Consider the following 19,516-nt stretch of genomic DNA (forward strand, 5'->3'; position numbering starts at 1 on the left):
CTGTCTATTGAAAAAATGATAGGGTCTCAGAGTCATCATCCTCTAAGCAATTTCTGCAGTAGTTCTAACTTGAACAAGATACATATAAGATATAAAATCTGTCCAACTATGTGATAATGGTTACACAAGACAGCTATCACTTTTGTCACCAATTCGATAATAATATTCGACGCCGCAATAATTGAGCATTTGATTTCTGTATATTTTATCATGCTCTAGATCCAATATTAAATCGGCAAGTAGTAATCAGAGCTAAAAGAGAGAGTAAATGTGTTTGAGAAAATCATTCGACTTTATTGTCTTCGACTTGGGTCCGCTAATCCATCTTAAGTCTCAGTTTTATATTAAGGATTAAAAAATATTAAGATTTATATTTCTATCTAGCGATTAGGCATTGTCTTAAACTAGCCGAGTATACTCGGGGGCTTGCAAATTGAATATCTTACGAAGTATGCATGTATTAGGGTACCACAGCTGATCTCTAAACTTATTTAATAACAATCAACTTAATGATCAGCTCTTAGCAAACCCATATAAAAGCCGTTGCAATGTTATTAAAGTTTTAGTTTATTTCAGTTTAATTAGTTATTGAATTGCAAGAAAAATGTTTTCATTAAAACATCTTATTTACTTAGCTGTTTTGATAGTAAGCTTAGAAATGATCAATTCATCTCCAGTCGTGAACTCTGCATGTCCACAAATTTGTACATATGAATATAATCCACAATGTGTTACGCTATACGATGGATCTACATTGGAATTTAGCAATAAATGTTTACTTAATGTGGAAGCTTGTAAGAGGTATATGGGTAAGTTTTATTGTTATTATTATTTTTTTAAATTTAGGTGGTGTAAATTCTTTTTTATATTTTTAGGTGTAAAAAGTATTAAAGCTGGACATTGTCCCCAATCAATGTAATAATGATGATGTCAAAATAAAAGGAGTAGTTTAATTTTTTCAAAATTTTAAACGATTTTTTTTGATATTATATCAAATAAAGGTGATATATATAAACAGTTAAATATAAGTTACATGGGTTGTTCGAATACCCCAGGAGGCTTAGTTTAGTAACTGATATCTCGATATTCTGATTTCACCACGATCAAAAGAGATGTCATTCTGTTTAGATTCTAAGACGATAATACAATAGATGGACGGACATGTCCTATTATGTTGAAAAAATAATAGGGCCCACACCTAAAGAGTTGTTATTTCCCATAAAGAGGTTTATTCGATTACACAGATTATTAACCCAGTGACCAAAATACTTTTCTAAAGGATTGAGCAGTGCTGAGCCGAATTAATCCATCACGTCGTTTACAGCCATATTTGAGATGCTATAACAGAGTGAAGACAGCTTTGTGTATACAACTTGTTTTGTCATCTAACAGTCCAACCTGTCGATTTAAATAACATAGAATGCAAGACATTATAATGACACTTAGAACGCGTTAGTTTGGAGGCGTCGTTTTAGGTGAAACGTTATTTATACGGAGATAATACTTAACATCCTACACAAATGACTAAGTCAAAACCTTTTGACATTTTATATGACTTTTTATTATATTTGTACGCTATAACTATATTTCGACACACTTGAGGTACGTTCACACCTACTATTTTTATACCCACCATCAAAAAAGATGGGGGTATATTGTTTTTGTCATTCCGTTTGTAATACATCGAAATATTGGTCATAGACCCACAAAAGTATATATATATTCAGGGTCCTTATTATATTCTAAGACGATCTAGCCATGTCTGTCCGTCTGTTTAAAGGACGATAGAGTCCAAACAAAGAAAGCTAGGGACCTGAAATTTTGCACATTTTTCTATTGCTGTACTTTGTTTGGTATTGAAAATGGGCAATATCGGTTGAAGTTTTCACCTATCCCCCATACAAGTGTACCCCCAGAATACAGTTTAAGCAGGCATAACTGCTATAAAGGGACGAATAAAGAGAGTAAAGTCGACATAAAATAGTTTCGTATGACCCAAAATCTTTCTCCTAAATTTTATGAGGATAGGTCAATAATTGACCCTACCCCCATATGAGGTCCCCTTCAGAAAATGTCTTTAACGCTCATTACTGACATAAAAATACGAATATAGGGATGAAATTCGACATATGTAAATAAGTTTCATATGACCCAAAATCTCTACCAAATTTTATAAGGATCGACTCATAATTGACCCTATCCCCATGTAAGGTTCCGTTCAGAAAACTACTATAACGCTCATTACTGGCTTAAAAATGCTACTACAGCGGTGAAATTCGACATAAACTATATATAATATTTTATGAGGATCGGTCCATAATTGACCCTACCCCCATATAAGGCCCCCTTCAGAAAATTACTTTAAGGCTCATTACTGGCTTAAAAATACGAATATACCGATGAAATTCGACACAAATAAATTCCGTATGAGCCAAAACCTTTCTACGAAATATATAAAATTACCCCTTGCCCCCATATAAGGTCCTCTTTACTTAAACGTTCAGTACTAAAAATACGAGTACAGCGATAAATTTCGACATAAGCAAGATGTATATAAAACAGAATCGGTCTATTAACTTGTATGAGGATCGGTTCATAATTGACCTTTCCCCCAAGGAAGGCCCCCTTCAGAAAATGACTATAACGCTCATTACTGACTTAAAAATACAAGTACACTTATGAAATACGACATAACATATAAAAATAGGAACGTAAATCTTTCTATCAAATTTCATGTGGAATGGGTCGCTAACTTACCTTAACCTCCATATAAGTCCCTCTTCCAAAAATGATTTTAATGAAAATTACTGACCTAAAAATGCGAGTACAGCGATTATATTCGATATTAACAAGTTCTGTATGAACCAAAATCGGTCCACAAATATAATGCGGATCGGGCAATAATTATCTACCCCTTAGAAAATTACTTTAACTGTAATTATCGGCTTAAACATATTTGCACCTGCCCCTCATATATAACGCCACCTTCAGAGTTACGAGTACAGATATGAAAATCGACAATAAAAAGGTGCCATAATTGACTTAAAACCTATTCCTTTTAAGGCATACGGTTTGATGGTGGGTATATTAGATTCGGCATAGCCGAATATAACATTCTTACTTGTTTTAAGTTATAACTTCAAAGATCGAAGTGTTGATTCTATAGGATTCAAGTCATTTTGTCAAATATTTGATAGGTGTGAATGAACCTTTAGTTGAAAGACCAGTAATAATCATATACGATACCGCTCAGCAAAGACACTTGTAATATGCTTCAAATGAGCGATTATCCCGCTTTTTTTGAACACGAATTAGATTTTAATTCTATAATCTTTGCTGGAAAACCAATAACGACCATTCTGCTTTGAAGATCACTTTTTAAACATTGCTTTTTAGTCTACATTAAAGTAATTATACGTTTTTCTATTATCAGCAAATCATTATGTAGGGTAACAAATGTCAGCTGTAGCGTAAATTTTAAATTAACTGCAAGTAATTTAATTATTTCACTCCACAAAAAAATCTATATAAATAACACTGTAAAGTCACTATTACATTTGTATACTTTAAAATGTTGAAAATAAAATATTCAATTTATTTAGCTGTTTTATTATTAAACATTAAAATGATCACTTCATTGCCGTTCGATGGACCATGTCGCTACGATTGTCTCGATGACGAAAAGCGATGTGCAACACTACACGATGGATCAAAACAAGAATTTCCTGAGTGTTGGGTTGTTGACCCAGCTTGCAGATGGTTTAAAGGTAACTTTTTTAAAATTGATTTCAAATAAAAAAAAATTTCATATTTTTTTATTATTAGATATTATATCTTATACGGATGGACCTTGTTATCAATTATTCCGTCCTCGGCCATGGGGTCATCAATCCTTCCTTCCTCAACAATGGGGTCCATCATTCCGTCCTCGACCAAGGGGTTATCCATCATTTTTTGCACCATTGCCATTTTTTTAAGGAATATATAATAATTTAATTTATTATATCAAAATTAATTTCGTTTAGATAAAAGGCAACAAATTTAATTGATCTCAGATTTTCATTTCTGATTTTTATATTATAAAACCCTATTCTTAATAGAAAATTTAATTTTTCAAAGATTTTTACTGATTAAGCGATTGGATTTTAAAAAACCAAAAAAAGTTCACAACGGCCTAAAAAATTGGTCCTATATAAAGAAATAGACTCAGAATCCGAGTGATAGCTACATATCACTTAACCTTTCATAAATACGCATCTCAATATAAATCACTTTCATATATAGAAAACCCCTAATTTCATGATTCAGTTGGTTTTTTTCTGCAAGATATTTGAGGCATTTTTTATACCCATCATAAAAAAGTATATACATAGTATGTATGTATATTTTGTGTCCTTATTAAAATTCTAAAATAATATAGCTATGTCCGTCTGTCTGTTGAAAGCATGATTGGATCAATAGTGATCTCATAAATGTCATAAATATCTATGCTGTATAATCAAATTAGCACAGAATAGTTTAATGCACGCAGAGTTTTATCACTATCACTTTAGCAAATTGTATTAGAATCGGGCCATGTTTAACCCTAGCGCCCATATTAAGTCCCCTTCAAGAGAATTCGACATAAACAAGTTGTATATGAACGAAATATAATGATACATCACATCCAATTTTGGGCTTTCGAGCATTATCAGTATAAACTATAGACATCTCTTGGCCTCAAAGAAAATAATCCAGAGCTATCAAATCGCTCAACCTTGTGGGCAAATATTTACAGCTCCTATAGTCTGCAAAATACCTACATATTTTGAAAAAAGTATTTTCCATAAAGTGATCGCAGTATGACAAGAATGTCTAAGTGCTTAACAAGAACACCCGTCTTGGCGGCATTTTTTCACGGTGTTTTTTTCATGCACTGGGTAGACTTGAGAACGGTCTACCATGCGCCCTGAATTCTTCTATAAAGAAATCAGGTAGCTGTGCCGGTCCATTGAAGTACAATTGAAGTACTCGAACTATCTAATCTGTTGGCAGACAGCATGAGATCAATCCCAATGCATAATCCGACAAGGAAAAAGCAATCACTGGTCTAAAGTCAATAGAAGGGGTGACCCGAACATCAGGTGAAATCAATCTTCCGGTATCTTACGCCGGTTTAGATGTCATGAAAATTACATTATATTAAATGCAATTAAATTAATGGCCTATTCCAGTGCATTCCTTAACCTCTTAAAGACCGCGCAACCAAATTACTGCGATAGCCCTGTTGATTCGACAACAGCACCTAGAGACGTATTTGGTAGTCCGAACTAGCCAATAAATCATAATCCCTCTGTATGTCAGATAATGTGACAAAGGATAAAGTCAATTCGAACCCAATAATTGCCCCGACAAATTGAGTGGTGGGCCTCAACCATAAGTCGCATAGCATGAAACAATATGCATCCTGATGAGATGGCAACGGCATCGAGAACTTACCTGAAGTAAAAGGTCTACTAAATCAGTACAAGACTCCTGTCGGGCAGAGTAGTCTTTCCCGATCGTTCACCATCTAACATCAGTTCCATTCTCAGACCATAAAGAATGACAGGCCTATACCTATACTGGCGCCCTACTACGTGAAGAATATGAGATACATAATCACCTTAATTCCGATGTATTTAGGCATATTAAACGTTTTCATAAAAAGTTGTGGTATAATTCATAAAAGTATGCTTTCTTTTACCAGTAAGCCCTGGTATGGGTTCCAAAAATTCATCTGTACCACGAATATTATAATTAACTATAATTAATTTAATTGTTACGGTCGAAAATAGCCTATAAATAGCACTACAATGTCACAATTACAATGGCATACTTGAAAATTTTGAAATGTTTAAACAAAAAGATTTTATTTATTTAGTGCTTTTATTAATAAATATTGAAATGATCACGTCATTTCCATCTTATGGCCCATGTCCCTCCGTTTGTCCTAGAGTGTTTGCGGCACAATGTGCTACACTAAATGATGGATCAACTTTACAATTAACTAGTGAGTGTTGGTTGAAAGACGAAACTTGTAAGCTATTTCTAGGTGAGTTTCTTTTTTAATTTTTCAAATAAATAATTTTACAAACATATTCCTTGTTTTTGATAAGGTGTTAAAGATTATAAACCAGGATATTGTCAAATACCAGAGGCTGATCCATTACTAGGATTGTTTGGCTTTAGATAGTATGATATGTCATGAATTCAATTTGTGTTTATATATAATGTGAATGGGTGTTGAAATAAAAGTTCTTGAAATAAAAAATAAAATTTTTTCTTGACTAAAACTTTAAAAAATATACATATATATTTTTTGGAAGTTTAGTTTCGCAAAAGTGTGCAAAATTAAAATTAGTCGCAGATTTTAGATATTTTGTCGCTTCAATGTCTGTTTAATAATCTACTACAACCGATTGTTTGAGGCTATACGAAATAATGGACGGATTTTAACCATTTTCAATAATCTTCGGCCTTGGGTCAAGAGAAGAGTATGTGCCAAGTCCTGCATCCACCGTAAAGCATTCTGTATCTTTAGGAATCGAGTTTTGTTATTAGTCATAAGCGTGAAGGTTTGCTTTAAAACATTCGCTCACCGTATCTTATGATGAATGTGTTTAATCGGTTTCAATGTGGGATTCAGAAGAGCTATTTTTTACTAGGAAGACAAAGGTCGCCCAGGCCAGTCAAAAAAAAGTTTGAAAAACAAGAATATGAGTCATTAATCTTTTTTTTTGTCAAACTCAACAAGAGGTTCCAAAACTATTGGGAACTTATGAAATACATATATGCATGCAGCAGATTCGTTCAAAAGCAGGAACATTGAGCACCATACAAATGAAGCCGATAGACCTTAAAATTTTTGCGATTCTGAAAAGCTCCTAGAATGCTATAAAAGAAAGTAATTTTTGCATCGAATCATCACTTGCGTTGAAAAATGGATCCACTGCGGTAACCATAGGCCTAAGAGATCGTATGTGAAGCCTAGCTAGACTATCACAGAAAACTTCTATCGAATGCAACTGATTCGTTTGAAGCGAACAATGGTCTAACAACACCCAGACACGAGCGCATAATATTATATCATAACAACGCTCTGTCACATGTTGCAGTACCCGTTAAAACTATTTAAAAAGAAATAATTAGGAAGGTTTGCCTTGCCCGCCTTACAGTGTAAACCTTGACCCGTCCGACTACTATTTGTGGTGATCGATGTAGAAAGTTCTGTCTTGGAGATGCTTCGCTTTATAACAGAGTATCCAAAACTGGATTAATGGCCTCCAACGATGGACAATTCGTAATCCAATTGACGCCAAACAGATGGAAAAACTTAGCAAACAATGGTTATAAGAGTTACTTTTTCAGGAAAAAAGGGCCATCATGTAGGGTATGAAAATCTGTAGCGTGAATTTGTTAATTAAATACATTTAATTTAATTGTTTCACCTAAAAAAAATTCCAATTACTAACTTTATAAAGTCTTAATTACAATTAAATTTGAAGCAGTTGCTTTACATTATTTGGAAAACTTGTGGCTCTCAAAAATGTTCAGTTTAAAATATTTAATTTATTTAGTTGTTTTGTTAAAAAGTCTTGCAATTAATACTTCGTTTGCAACAACTATACCATGTCCATCTGATTGTACTAAAGAGTATGATCCTCAATGTGTTTTACTACACGATGGATCCAAAAGGCTATATGTTAATGATTGTTGGTTGAATGACGAAGAATGTATGGACTTTCTTGGTAAGTTTATGTTTTATTTTTACAAATAAACAAATTTGTTTCATATTGTTTATAATTTCTTTTAGGTGTTGTATCTTTTAGTCCTGGAACTTGTTAGTAATTGTTATATTACTCCTGTTCAATATAATGTAACATAAACAAATTACATCAAGACAAAAATCATAACTTTATTATTATTCTATAAAGTTCAGTTATAGTCCATAGACCCTTTCGAGAATAAAACTATTGATATAGTATATTTATTTGCTTGTTTTTGTTTTCTTCTACGATTTCTAACGTAAATTTATAAATTTATTTGAAATTAATTGAATTGTTTCACCATAATAACTTCTATAAATAGCAATATGTATAAATACGAATATAAAAAGTTGTTTTTTTTTTAAGATCAAGACATGGCATAAACACTTGCCATTAAATTTTGTTCTACTTTTTCGAGCATATGTCGCGAATAACAGGAATAATGCGAACCTGTCAAAGGAAATAATCGAGAGGTGGAGTCCGATTTACAAGTCCATATCTCGAAATCAAGTTATCACGATATTTTGATTTTAATAAATCGACAGTTGCAACAACTCTAATCAAATAAATTAAACAGTTTGGTTGAAAATTTATTTAAAAGTCAATTAAGTTGATGATTGAAACAATCAAATTATTAATTGAAACAATAGTTTAAAATTTATTTAAAATTCAATTAAGTTAATGATTGAAATAATCAAATTATTAATTGAAATAATACGTTTAACGTAGAATCAATTAAACATTTAATAAAATTTATAAATGTAGGTTTTAAACAACGTGATAATTAAACCAAATTAAAAACTGTTTAAGTATTCTCACTATCAGAAAAGATAGAGGCACATACATTGATTTTGTCATTCTGTTTGTAACACAGCAAAATATTTATCGTAGACCCACAAAAGTATACGTATTGGTGGTTTTTAATAAATTCTAAGACGATCTAGCCATATCCGTCTATCTGTCTGTTGAAAGAACTATAGAGATCAAACGGAAGGAGCTAGAGAGCTGAAATGTTGCACAAATATCCTATATTTATGCTGTGTGTTTAGTATTGGAAATAAGAAATATGGGTCGAAGCTTTGACTTAACTCGCATACAAGTGTTCCCCGGAATACAGTTTAAACCGTCACAAGTGTATTAAAAAAGTCACTATAACTATAAAACTCCAGGTCACTAAGTTCATAGGAACTAAAATATCTCTACCAAATTTTATGAGAATCGGTCCATAATTGATCCTACCCCCCATATAAGGTCCTCCTCATAAAATGACTTTAACGCACATAACTGGCTTAAGAAAGAATAGCAGTATAACGATGAAATTCGACATTAACGAATTTTATAGGAACTAACATCAGTCTGTAAAATTGTATGAGAATTGGTCCATAATTGATCCTAACCCCCATATAAAGTCTTCCTCATATAACGACTTTAACACTCATAACTTGCCAGTATAGCAATAAAATTCGACATATACAAGTTTTATAGGAATTAATATCTCTCTGTCAAATTTTATGAAGATCGAACGTACATTCCATGAAGGTCCTCTTCATTAAATGACTTTAACGCCCAGAACTGGCTTAATAATACTAGTATAGCGATAAAATTCAAAATGAACGAGTTTTATAAGAACTAAGATCAGACTCTCATATTATGAGAATCGGTTCATAATTGATCCTACCCCCATATAAAGTCCACTTCAGATAAAGACTTTATCGCTCATAACATGCTTCAACTTGTCAGTATAGCAACGTAATTTGGCATAAACTAGTTTGATAAGAACTAAAATCTCTCTGACAAATTTTATGAGGATCGGTCCATAATTGACCCTTCCGCCCAGATAAGGTCTTCGTCATACAGTGAGTTATCGGCATTAACTATAACTGACTTAAGAATACCACAATAGCGATGAAATTTGATATGAAGATCGACCCTTAATGGTACTAAGCCCCATATATGTTACTCTTCAGAAAATAACTGACTTAAAAACTTAACAAGTTTTATTGAAACCAAAATATTTGTAAAATTTTCTGAGAATCGGTCCATAATTTACATACCTCCTATAAACCTCATTTTACAGAAAAACAATATCATGTCGAATTTTATCCGGATATAATCATTTAATAACGAATTAAGTGGTATTAAGTGATTTTCAGAAGTGAACCTTATATGGGAACTAAGACAAATTATGGACCGATCCGGAAAAAATTCCGTATAATGATTTATATATACAAAATACACATTTATGTTATAACGTAATAGTAATTTTCGAAAATTGTCTTTATATGGAAGTTGTGACTAATTATTGACCGATCGAAAAAAAATTTCGATTATTAATTATCGGTATAACAAATATGTGCGTTTAAGTGATTTTTGGTAGTTGACCAATTACCGGTCTATCCGTACAAAATTTCTTAGAGTGATTCATATATACACAAAACATATTTGTGTCGAATTTTATCAAGATAGCTATATTTAACAATGAAATATGTTCGTTTAAGTGATTTTCGAAAGTGGGTCTTATATGGGAACTATTAGCAAATATGAACCGATCCAGAAAAAATTCGGTAGAATGATTTATATGCTTTATTATTCAAAGAAATATATGCGTTTAAGTGATTTTCGGAAGTTGACCTTATATGGGAGCTATGACACATTACGGGCCTAACCGGAAAAAATCTCGTAGAGTGTTCATATAAAAAGAAAACATATTTATGTCGAATTTTATCAAGATAGCTTTATTTGACAATGAAATTCGTGCATTTACGTGATTTTCGGAAGTAGGCTTTATATGGAAGCTATGACCAATAATGTGCAGATCCAGAAAAAACAAGTAAGAAAGTATAGTCGGGCGTGGCCGACCATATGATACCCTACACCAGTTATGAATATTAAATGTGATTTATTTTTCATAATAAAGCATTTATCTTCAATATTCCCTTGTTCCGATACATTTAAGCAATTTATGGATGAAAAACTAATTTTCTGAAAGAGGCTTTATATGGGGGCTAGGGGCAAATATGGACCAAGCCCGATAAAATTTTGTGGATATATTTATATTTACATAATATTTTATTGTACTGAATTTTATCGCGATATTTGTGTTTATAAGTTAATTTGGGACATTCAAGTAATTTTCTGAAGGGGACTTTGTATGGGAGCTAGGGTCAGATGGGGCCCGATCTTTATGAAATTTGGCAGGGTCATCAATACTTCTATAAAACTTAGTTGTGCCGTATTTTATCGATATATCTGTATATTTAACATAATTATGAGCTCAGAAGCCCTTTTCGGGGGGACCTGTTCTATGGGGGCTATGTGAAATAATGGACCGATTTTAACCATTTTCAATAGGCTTCGTCCTTGGGTCGAATAAAATGTGCGTGCCAAATTTCATCCAATTATCTTGAAAATTGCGACCTGTACCTTGCGCACAAGGTTTACATGTACAGCCAGCCAGACGGACGGACGGACGGACATAGCTTAATCGACTCAGAAAACGATTCTAAGCCGATTGGTATACTTTAAGGTGGGTCTAGGACGAATATATTTACAAACATCAGCATATCCAATATACCCTCCCCACTAAAGTGGTGTAGGGTATAAAAATTGGATTTGGAAAAAGATGAATATTTCTTGGTGTTACACACGGAATGACCATTGATGGTGGTGAGGGTATAAAAATGATCTTGATAAAATATCATTAGGTATTTTGTTTTGAAAATGCCTTGAAATGAATATTTCGTTTGCCTTTTTTATACAATGTTCAAACGATTGTCCTAGGGAATACGAACCACAATGTGTTATGCTATACAATGGATCCAAACGGCAATTAGTTAATAAATGTTGGTTGAAGATTGTAAGAAGTAATTTTATAATTGATTTCTTAGCTATAAAATTTTCAAGACCAGGACTTTGTCAATATATTCTTGAGAGGCTTGAAATATAATGTGACTCAAAGAGAAATTACTGCTATATTGTTTTTAATTTTCTTCAAATTCTTTTAAAAAATTACTTTAAATATTTTTTGCTCTCTTTTTATAACTTAACATTTAATTTCATTTATTTAAATCTTCTCTTGATTAAGTTTATCGCAAAACGTTCAGCTACTACAAATAACATTTCGTGTATTAAATAAAACGTTTTCTAATTCAACTAATTCCAAAACAATTGCTTTCCAATTTAAAAGTATACAATAAAAACAGCAACAACTAAAAGGAATTATAAAGATAAACTTTTTCTGTAATTTATGCAAAAATGCCTAACAAATTTATAAGAATCAAACAAAAAAAATCAAATGCAGAAATAAAATCCACGAAAATCCATAAAAGACAATTAAGTTGTTTATGGAAGTGTTGTCGTATTCACGCGTATTTATTGTATTTTTTTTCCAACCAAGAGAAAATAACAACAGAATCTATTTTTTCCAGAAGCTAAGGAACCTTAAACTTTTGAAAAAAAGTGTCTGAATTAATGAAGATTATTTAGAGACCATATTCATGTACTTTTTTTTGCTTGTTGTGTGTGTCTTTAGTCTGTGCTAGAGGTTTGATTGCATGTGAAATAAATGATTACTTGTTTAACTTTTTTCTAGGTTTTCTAAAATTGAAAGAGGGTTGTTGCGTTTAAGAGTGTTTGGAAGAACATTTCATGTGCATCATTGACTTTTGAAAGATATAAAAAATCGAAAAACAAGAGCTTTCGAAAACATATAGAGACAGAACGATTGGGAGGGTGGTCTTTAACTTTAGCGTTTTTTAACTCAAGTGTAGAAAATTAAACAGTGATTCCCAAAGCTATTAAGTAGCAGTGTAAGGATCCGAACTCAGAGATTTGTTGAAATTTCCACGTCAAAGAAACAGTACCTTAGCGTCATGTATGTATATATTGCTTTGGTGTCGATTTGGCTGATTGGCCCGCCTTTGGGTTATTGAGACAGATCCATTTTGAATTGCAAGTAGATTCATTTATAGCGTTCAAGCAGCATTACATACAATACCGTTTCCGCCGGGGTATGTTACCTTGCTGATCTTCTCCCATCTTAGTCTGTTTGCAATCTGGGCGAAAAGCGGTGCTATCAGTACTTCTAGTCTAGTCTATAAACTAGTGGTGTCAAATGTCTTCGGTCTTTTCTTGGAATAATTTGACCTTAGGTTGAACCATAGAGACATATAATCTAGTATCACGGGAACCGGTAGCATACTGGACAGAGTTTTGGACTATGTCTTTTCCCGGTTATTGGAGAGATACCTTCGGAAAGCACGTAATAGCGCAATCTCGCGGGAAGAGAATGTTAGTTAAAAGACTGACGGTGAAACAAGAAGGTGTTAGTTAAAAGAAGACGGTGAAGTCTAAATTTCTGGATAAGTTCGGTGCTGTTGCTAAGCCAATAGATACCCCGCAGTGGAGTGACTGTGGGACTAAGCATTGGAAATGAGTTGGTGTCAAGTGTTTAGGATAAGCAATGGATAGTGGGATAAGAGGATCTCCCACCTCCCGTATACCTAGTTTGAATGAGTCGGATAAATGAGGAGTGGAGTTCATCGGATAAATGAGAAGGGGGTTCATCACCATTCGATTGATGAAAGTGGTACCATAGAATTCCTTGTTCAGGGTGTTTTCTATAAGTAAGATCATGTCTTTGGCTAATTTGATAGATTCGTATTTCGGTCTAACGATTACGTCTCCGGGTGCTATTGCCGAATAAACAGAACACAACCCATCTGAGTGGTTTAAAAGGAAATGATGTTTTTGCATTAGAGTAACAGTGGTTAAGAGCAAAACTACGTTGCCGGTGATGAGTCGTCTAACAGCTTACCTAGTAGTTGTAAAGGTAACACAGTGAAATAAGGCCAACACGGCAGGTGTTCACGTAAAATACATCGACTTAGAAGACATCGTCATTTAAGATCTATTGGCTTCTAATCGGTGATCACTTTTAATGTTCTCAGACTCTCCTCGGGGTTGGGGTTCCACAATTAAGATAGATCACTGTCTTTCTATTCACAAGCATAGATTTCAGTCGGAAACCGTGCTATCAAGGAACGTGTGAAATGGATTAAATTGAATAATGTTCAAGAGGTTAACATATTTTCCTCCTTCCAGAAGTTTTAAGACCATATTGAACTATAATAAGGTCAAAATCTTTATAAGGATGCCAGGCCACTCAGAGATAATCGGCAATGAAAAAACGACTGTAACCTGATGAATACAAGCCTGTTTGACACAACTATATACAATTGAACGAACGGATTCAGACGAATGTAGAGTATGCAAAAAGTACAGTTAAACGCTTGAATACTTTTTTTTGTCATTGCCAGTCTTTCATCAAAATTAGAACCAAATAATTCGGAAGCATTTCAGGTTTCAAAATTCTAAGGAACTATGTTCTATTTCTTCTATAGTGTATATAAGGCTATGGCTAAGAGATCCGATAGAGCCTAGCTGTATTTTCGGAATGTTTAACTTCATAAATATTAACAGCGGATTTTGAATGTTTCGGAATCTCATCCCTTAATACCCCATCACATACACACACTTACACTATTGTATGCTAGAACATTGTATTTGTTCTATTTCCGTCTGTATTTAACAAATATTGTATTTATGTTAGAGTGTGTTAGAGTACTTGTGCGTTCTTCCTTTTCCCAGCTTCTGGCATTAGAAAATTTCTATGTGAATGTTTAGTTTTATGTAGTTATCACTGGGATTTATCGCTGACGAAAAAAAACACAAGTTATTGTATTTGTTTAATTGAATTTGGATTGTTATAAGCTTTAACGTTTTCTTGTTTATATACTTCACACAAAAAATATACATATACAAAACACCAAACAACAATACAAATATGCGTACTCACTTGTATGGGGTGCAGGGTAAAGATAATTTTAAATACTTTTTTATTTCGTTTAAAGCTATTTTCTGCTATATTAAGCGTGGGAGTTGTTAGGCGTATAGATTGAGTCTTTAGACTGTCAGAAAATCTTTAACTTTAGTTGCTTTTAAATTGCTATTGTTTTAAATGTTTAACTTTTGGATTTGGGTAGTATTTAAGTGGAAATTAATTGAAATTGTAGTGAAGTTAATCGAAATGAAGAAATGTTTTGTTTTGTTTAGTTGTAAGTAATTTCGATGAAAATAAGTTGAAAATGAAGACTTTGAAGCTAAATTTAAAAGAAAACAGTTTTGATTTTTGGAAAACTGAAGGGATCTCAGATTTTCATAGTTAGAGGATACTATAGCATTTATTATGGGTTTTCAGAATCGGATATAGCTTATAGGGGGTGGTCCAAACGCTAATATATTTCTATATTATGAAATGAATCCCTTTAAACTTGAATCATTTTGGAAAATCTTGCAAATTGACACTACATATCCATGATTACTGGTTTTTATGGACTGAAATGAAAGACCTTTACATAGATAATCATTGGTTCCAGCATTATGGTGCACTCTATTAGATAGCTCATATAACAAGGAGGAGATTTTAATTGTCTTGCCGTTTTTATGGGGTAGTGTTAAACGTCGATATTATGGCATTATGGCTATCCACACACTTAGATTAGATTAGCAAGCGCACTAAGCACTACGACCCTGTTTTGGATCTTTTGTGCAGCCCATAAGTTCACCATACGATGTTCAATGTACGCATGAAAATAACGGGTTTGATTGGTAAGAGGTTGAATATATCCTTCGGGACCAGTGAAGTAGCAACCAGTTAAAAAGTAATTGTAATAGAATTTTTAAATCACATTATCCTTTTTAGATTCTACAACGATCTAACTATGGCCGTAGGTTTGTCTTTAGAAAACACGAGTGCTGAAATCGACCACTAATACATATTCTATAATGTTAAAGTTTGTTTAGTATTGGAAATGGTAAAATTTTTAATTTTAAGACAATTTATCTAATATAACCAATCTGTCCGTCTGTTGATAATATGAAAAGGGGCCAAACCTTCCCTTTCGCTATATTTGCTTGATATTAAATAGTAGGCGAAAGTAGTTCAAATAGTTAACTAACATCTGTCTACCAAATTTCATACGAATCGGACGGTTGACCCTATTTCCAAAATTTTTAAAAAGCATTGTCCTTGTTAGAAACTGACAAACTTTTGTACTCCAAATTGATCAATCTGTATCCGTCCATATGTCTGTCTGATGAAAACATGGTAGAGGGACAAAATCTCCCCCGTTATTCCCCTAGAGTGCTGAACATTTTCACAAATGGTTGAAAACGTTTTTATAATATTAACAAGTCAGAGAGTTATATTCGGCTATGCCGAATCTTATATACCCACCATCAAACCTCGTTTGACTCGAATGAAACTTACTTATGTCGAATTTCATCTATATACTCGTATATTTAGGCCAGTTATAAGCGTTAAAGTAATTTTCTGAAGGGAACCTTATAAAGGGGGGTAGGGTCAATTATGGGTCGATCCTCATAAAATTTGGTAGACAGAATTTGGTTCGTATTAAATTTATTTGTGTCGAATTTCATCCCTACACTCGTATTTTTAAACCATTAATGAGCGTTGCAGTAATTTTCTGAAGGGGACCTTATATGGGGGGTAGGGTCAATCATAGACCGATCCTCATAACATTTTTTAGATAGATTTTGACTCGTATGAAACTTACTTATGTCGAATTTCATCTATATACTAATATTTTTAAGCCAGTAATGAGCGTTAAAGTCATTTTCTGAAGGGGACCTTATATGGGGGGTAGGGTCAATTATGGACCGATCCTCATAAAATTTTGCGTAGTGATTTTGGATCATAAGAAACTTACTTATGTCGAATTTCATCGCTATATTCGTATTTTTAAACAAGTTATGGCTATTAAAGCTGCTTTTCGAGGGGCCACTTGTATGGGTGCTATCCGAAAACGTGGACCGATATTGCCCATTTTCAATACCAATTTAACCCTCTAGCTCTTTCCATTCGGACTCTATCGTGCTTTCAACAGACAGACAGACAGACAGACGGACAGACATGGCTAGATCGTCTTAGAATTTAATGAGGACCCAGAATATATATACTTTTCTGGGTCTATGACCAATATTTCGATGTGTTACAAACGGAATGACAAAATCAATATACCCCCCATCTTTTTTGATGGTGGGTATAAAAATGGGCAAATTAGGACCTAGTCCCCATATGTGGTCATATTCAGAAAGTGAACTAAAATTTCTCTATGAAATGTCAAAAGGATCCATTGCAGATAACCCCTTAAAATCAGTTGATTGATAAAATTCTACTAAAATGATATTTTATAAGAAATTGATGACTCTTTCGAAAACGGTTTTGTTCGGCCGATAAGTGACTCTAGTTTTCACAAAAAGCCACTCTTTTTAAAATCAGCTTGATCGGTATTTGACAATACATAGGGTGTATAAAGGATTCGAAAAAGTCGAATAAAAAAACACCCTTTCTGTGCTCAAAAGCAAAACCCAACACATATGGTACTGTAAGTATCTTTTCCTGTTCACTTCTTAAAAATTGCGACAAACCCAATTTAATAGTTCATGAAAAAAAATTTGTGCGAAAAAATTTTAAACATATGATTATATTTATTTTATTGCAATCCAACCAATCATCATTTACAAACCATTCATTCGAATTTCATTCTTTTATATTTATTTTTTTTTCTTGCTACCAAATTTTTAAGCCCACAAAATAAATACAATAATTTTTTAATCGACCATAAAAACATCAAATTACATTTTATATGAAAAATATAAAAAAATAAAAAAATTTTAGTATTTTATTGCAAGCAATTTAAAATATTAATAGCCACAAAGGAAAAGGATGTATGAACAAAGAATAGACAGACAGACAAACCAATACATGCAAACAAATAAAAACTCCTGATGCAAACACAGGATCACAAACATACTCACACATTTGTACTCCCGGGAGAGAGACAGAATATGTGAGTACAACAACCACAATTACAACAACCAAATCTATTCAATATTACATGAGTACAAATTGTAATTTAATCCACAGATGTCACCATTACAATCAACGTGATATCATAGTGCATCCCCATACACAGCCCTGCAGTTCAGAGGGGCATCTTCCATTTATATTACGCTGCGACTGTGGAATTACTATTAAGGAACCAAATTATCCAAAACCATTTAAATGTAATACAACATATCAGTTACCCATTTGCAAAAAAATACTATCTAAAAAGGATACTTTAAACCCTGTTAAAACTGTTGGGCTACTCTCTCGTAAAAAATTTACTAACACATGCTCATTTATCAAAATATGATAACACCCCTTTTCTGAGTGTTGTCTTCCTCAATATGTGGCACACTATTTGGATTATTCTTCATAGTAAGTTTTTTTTCCGGAGAAAATAAAGTTTATGTAGAAATCTGGAAAAAAAAATATTCGAAGCAGGTTATCTTCTAATACCGTTTGACACACATAACAATGTGTTTTTTCTAGCATGAAAAGGTCTAAACAGTGACACGTGACTGTCTAAGAGTGATGGAAGGGGGAATTACTGGTATAAATACTATTCACATGATTTCTTATTGCTGCTGTTGCATGCAAAAGTGTCAAGTTGAAAAATGATATTAAAGTCATATTTAGAAAATCATTAAGAATTGTAATGCGTTTTTTATAAACACCGTTACGAAGAAGTTAAAAAGAGAAATATATGGAAGTAAATGTATAATGGGCAATTAGCGTGGTAGTATTCTTTAATGACAAGGATTTAGTTAAGGCTTTATTTTATAGCACTGAATGTTCATGAATGGGTAATATTTGAACATTTTTGGAAAATACTAGCGGCATTCTACATCGTAGAAACAACATCAATTACTAATATAATTCAGCTTGGATCAGGCATGGGGGTAATGATTACACAAAGTAATTCATTATATGGTCAATTACAATTACTTTTAATGTGTAATTGAGCTATAGCCAATTACAATTAGTTGTAATTGAAATTTTTCAAATAACAATTACTTGTAATGTGATATAGACCAATAACCTATTACAATTACTTATAATTGTAATTTAAGTTGTGCCAATTACAATTACTTGTAATTGAAGTTTACCAATTACAATTACTTGTATGTAATTGTAATTTAGGTATCACTAATTACAAATTACATGTAATTAAAATTCACAATTGTAACTTCTTCATTTACAATTACATGTAATTTGCAAAACTTTCATTACAATTACAAATAATGTAATTGGCAAAACTTCAATTACAATTAAAAGTAGCTGTAATTGGTTAAGCTTCAATTACTTTAAATGTATGTAATTATAACTGAAAATATAGTCATTAACCCCGCAAGACTGGTTTGGATAATTGGAGATTTTGACAAAATTTTGGAACTTATTTTGAAACATTTGTGCAATATAAATTTATTTAAAGTTTTAGCCATTGTTAGCTATGATATTTTCCTATCTATCTGGCAACATAACAATTAAACTTTTCACCTTTTGAGTCCAGGAACGTCTCATTAACTGTTCAGCTTTTGAGTCCAAGAACGTTTCAAGCCAATTCCCTGTTTTAAAGTGAAGCGTATCCCAGAGTTATCGCTCTTTATCAATCGAAACAAATATTAGTTCAACTGAGCAAAGTCTGGACTTTCAGGCGGAAGAAGCAAAACTAACCAATCCCTCCTTTCTAAATAATTTTTTATAGGCATTGCGTTGTCATGATGAAATATTACGCTTCCATGTCTGGTCGCTTATTTTG

At 32.7% G+C, this 19,516-nt stretch overlaps 2 protein-coding genes across 2 annotated transcripts; both read left to right on the forward strand.

The window, feature by feature from the left end:
- The first annotated feature begins 570 nt into the window (after window positions 1–570).
- On the forward strand, window positions 571–1,076 carry LOC119601496 (turripeptide Ici9.2-like). The gene is made up of 2 exons (XM_037952453.1): window positions 571–809; window positions 876–1,076. The coding sequence occupies exons 1-2, from the start codon at window positions 605–607 to the stop codon at window positions 917–919; spliced, it is 249 nt and encodes an 82-aa protein (XP_037808381.1). The 5' UTR covers window positions 571–604; the 3' UTR covers window positions 920–1,076.
- Window positions 1,077–3,569: 2,493 nt separating this feature from the next.
- Window positions 3,570–4,045, forward strand: LOC119601497. Its single transcript, XM_037952454.1, has 2 exons — window positions 3,570–3,767; window positions 3,826–4,045. Exons 1-2 carry the CDS (start codon window positions 3,572–3,574, stop codon window positions 3,975–3,977), a joined length of 348 nt encoding a protein of 115 aa, XP_037808382.1. The 5' UTR covers window positions 3,570–3,571; the 3' UTR covers window positions 3,978–4,045.
- Window positions 4,046–19,516: the final 15,471 nt, after the last annotated feature.

This window comes from Lucilia sericata, unplaced genomic scaffold (genome assembly GCF_015586225.1).
Source record: "Lucilia sericata isolate MDLA Ls3-8-SP2 unplaced genomic scaffold, ASM1558622v1 Contig000170F_arrow, whole genome shotgun sequence".
Classification (NCBI taxonomy): domain Eukaryota; kingdom Metazoa; phylum Arthropoda; class Insecta; order Diptera; family Calliphoridae; genus Lucilia; species Lucilia sericata.

Bases quoted from the DNA above. Each gene is read 5' to 3' on its own strand.
- LOC119601496 (XM_037952453.1), top strand. From the start codon at position 605: ATGTTTTCATTAAAACATCTTATTTACTTAGCTGTTTTGATAGTAAGC. The intron at 810-875 runs GTAAGTTTTATT...TTATATTTTTAG, and splicing joins AGCTTGTAAGAGGTATATGG to GTGTAAAAAGTATTAAAGCT.
- LOC119601497 (XM_037952454.1), top strand. From the start codon at position 3,572: ATGTTGAAAATAAAATATTCAATTTATTTAGCTGTTTTATTATTAAAC. The intron at 3,768-3,825 runs GTAACTTTTTTA...TTTTATTATTAG, and splicing joins AGCTTGCAGATGGTTTAAAG to ATATTATATCTTATACGGAT.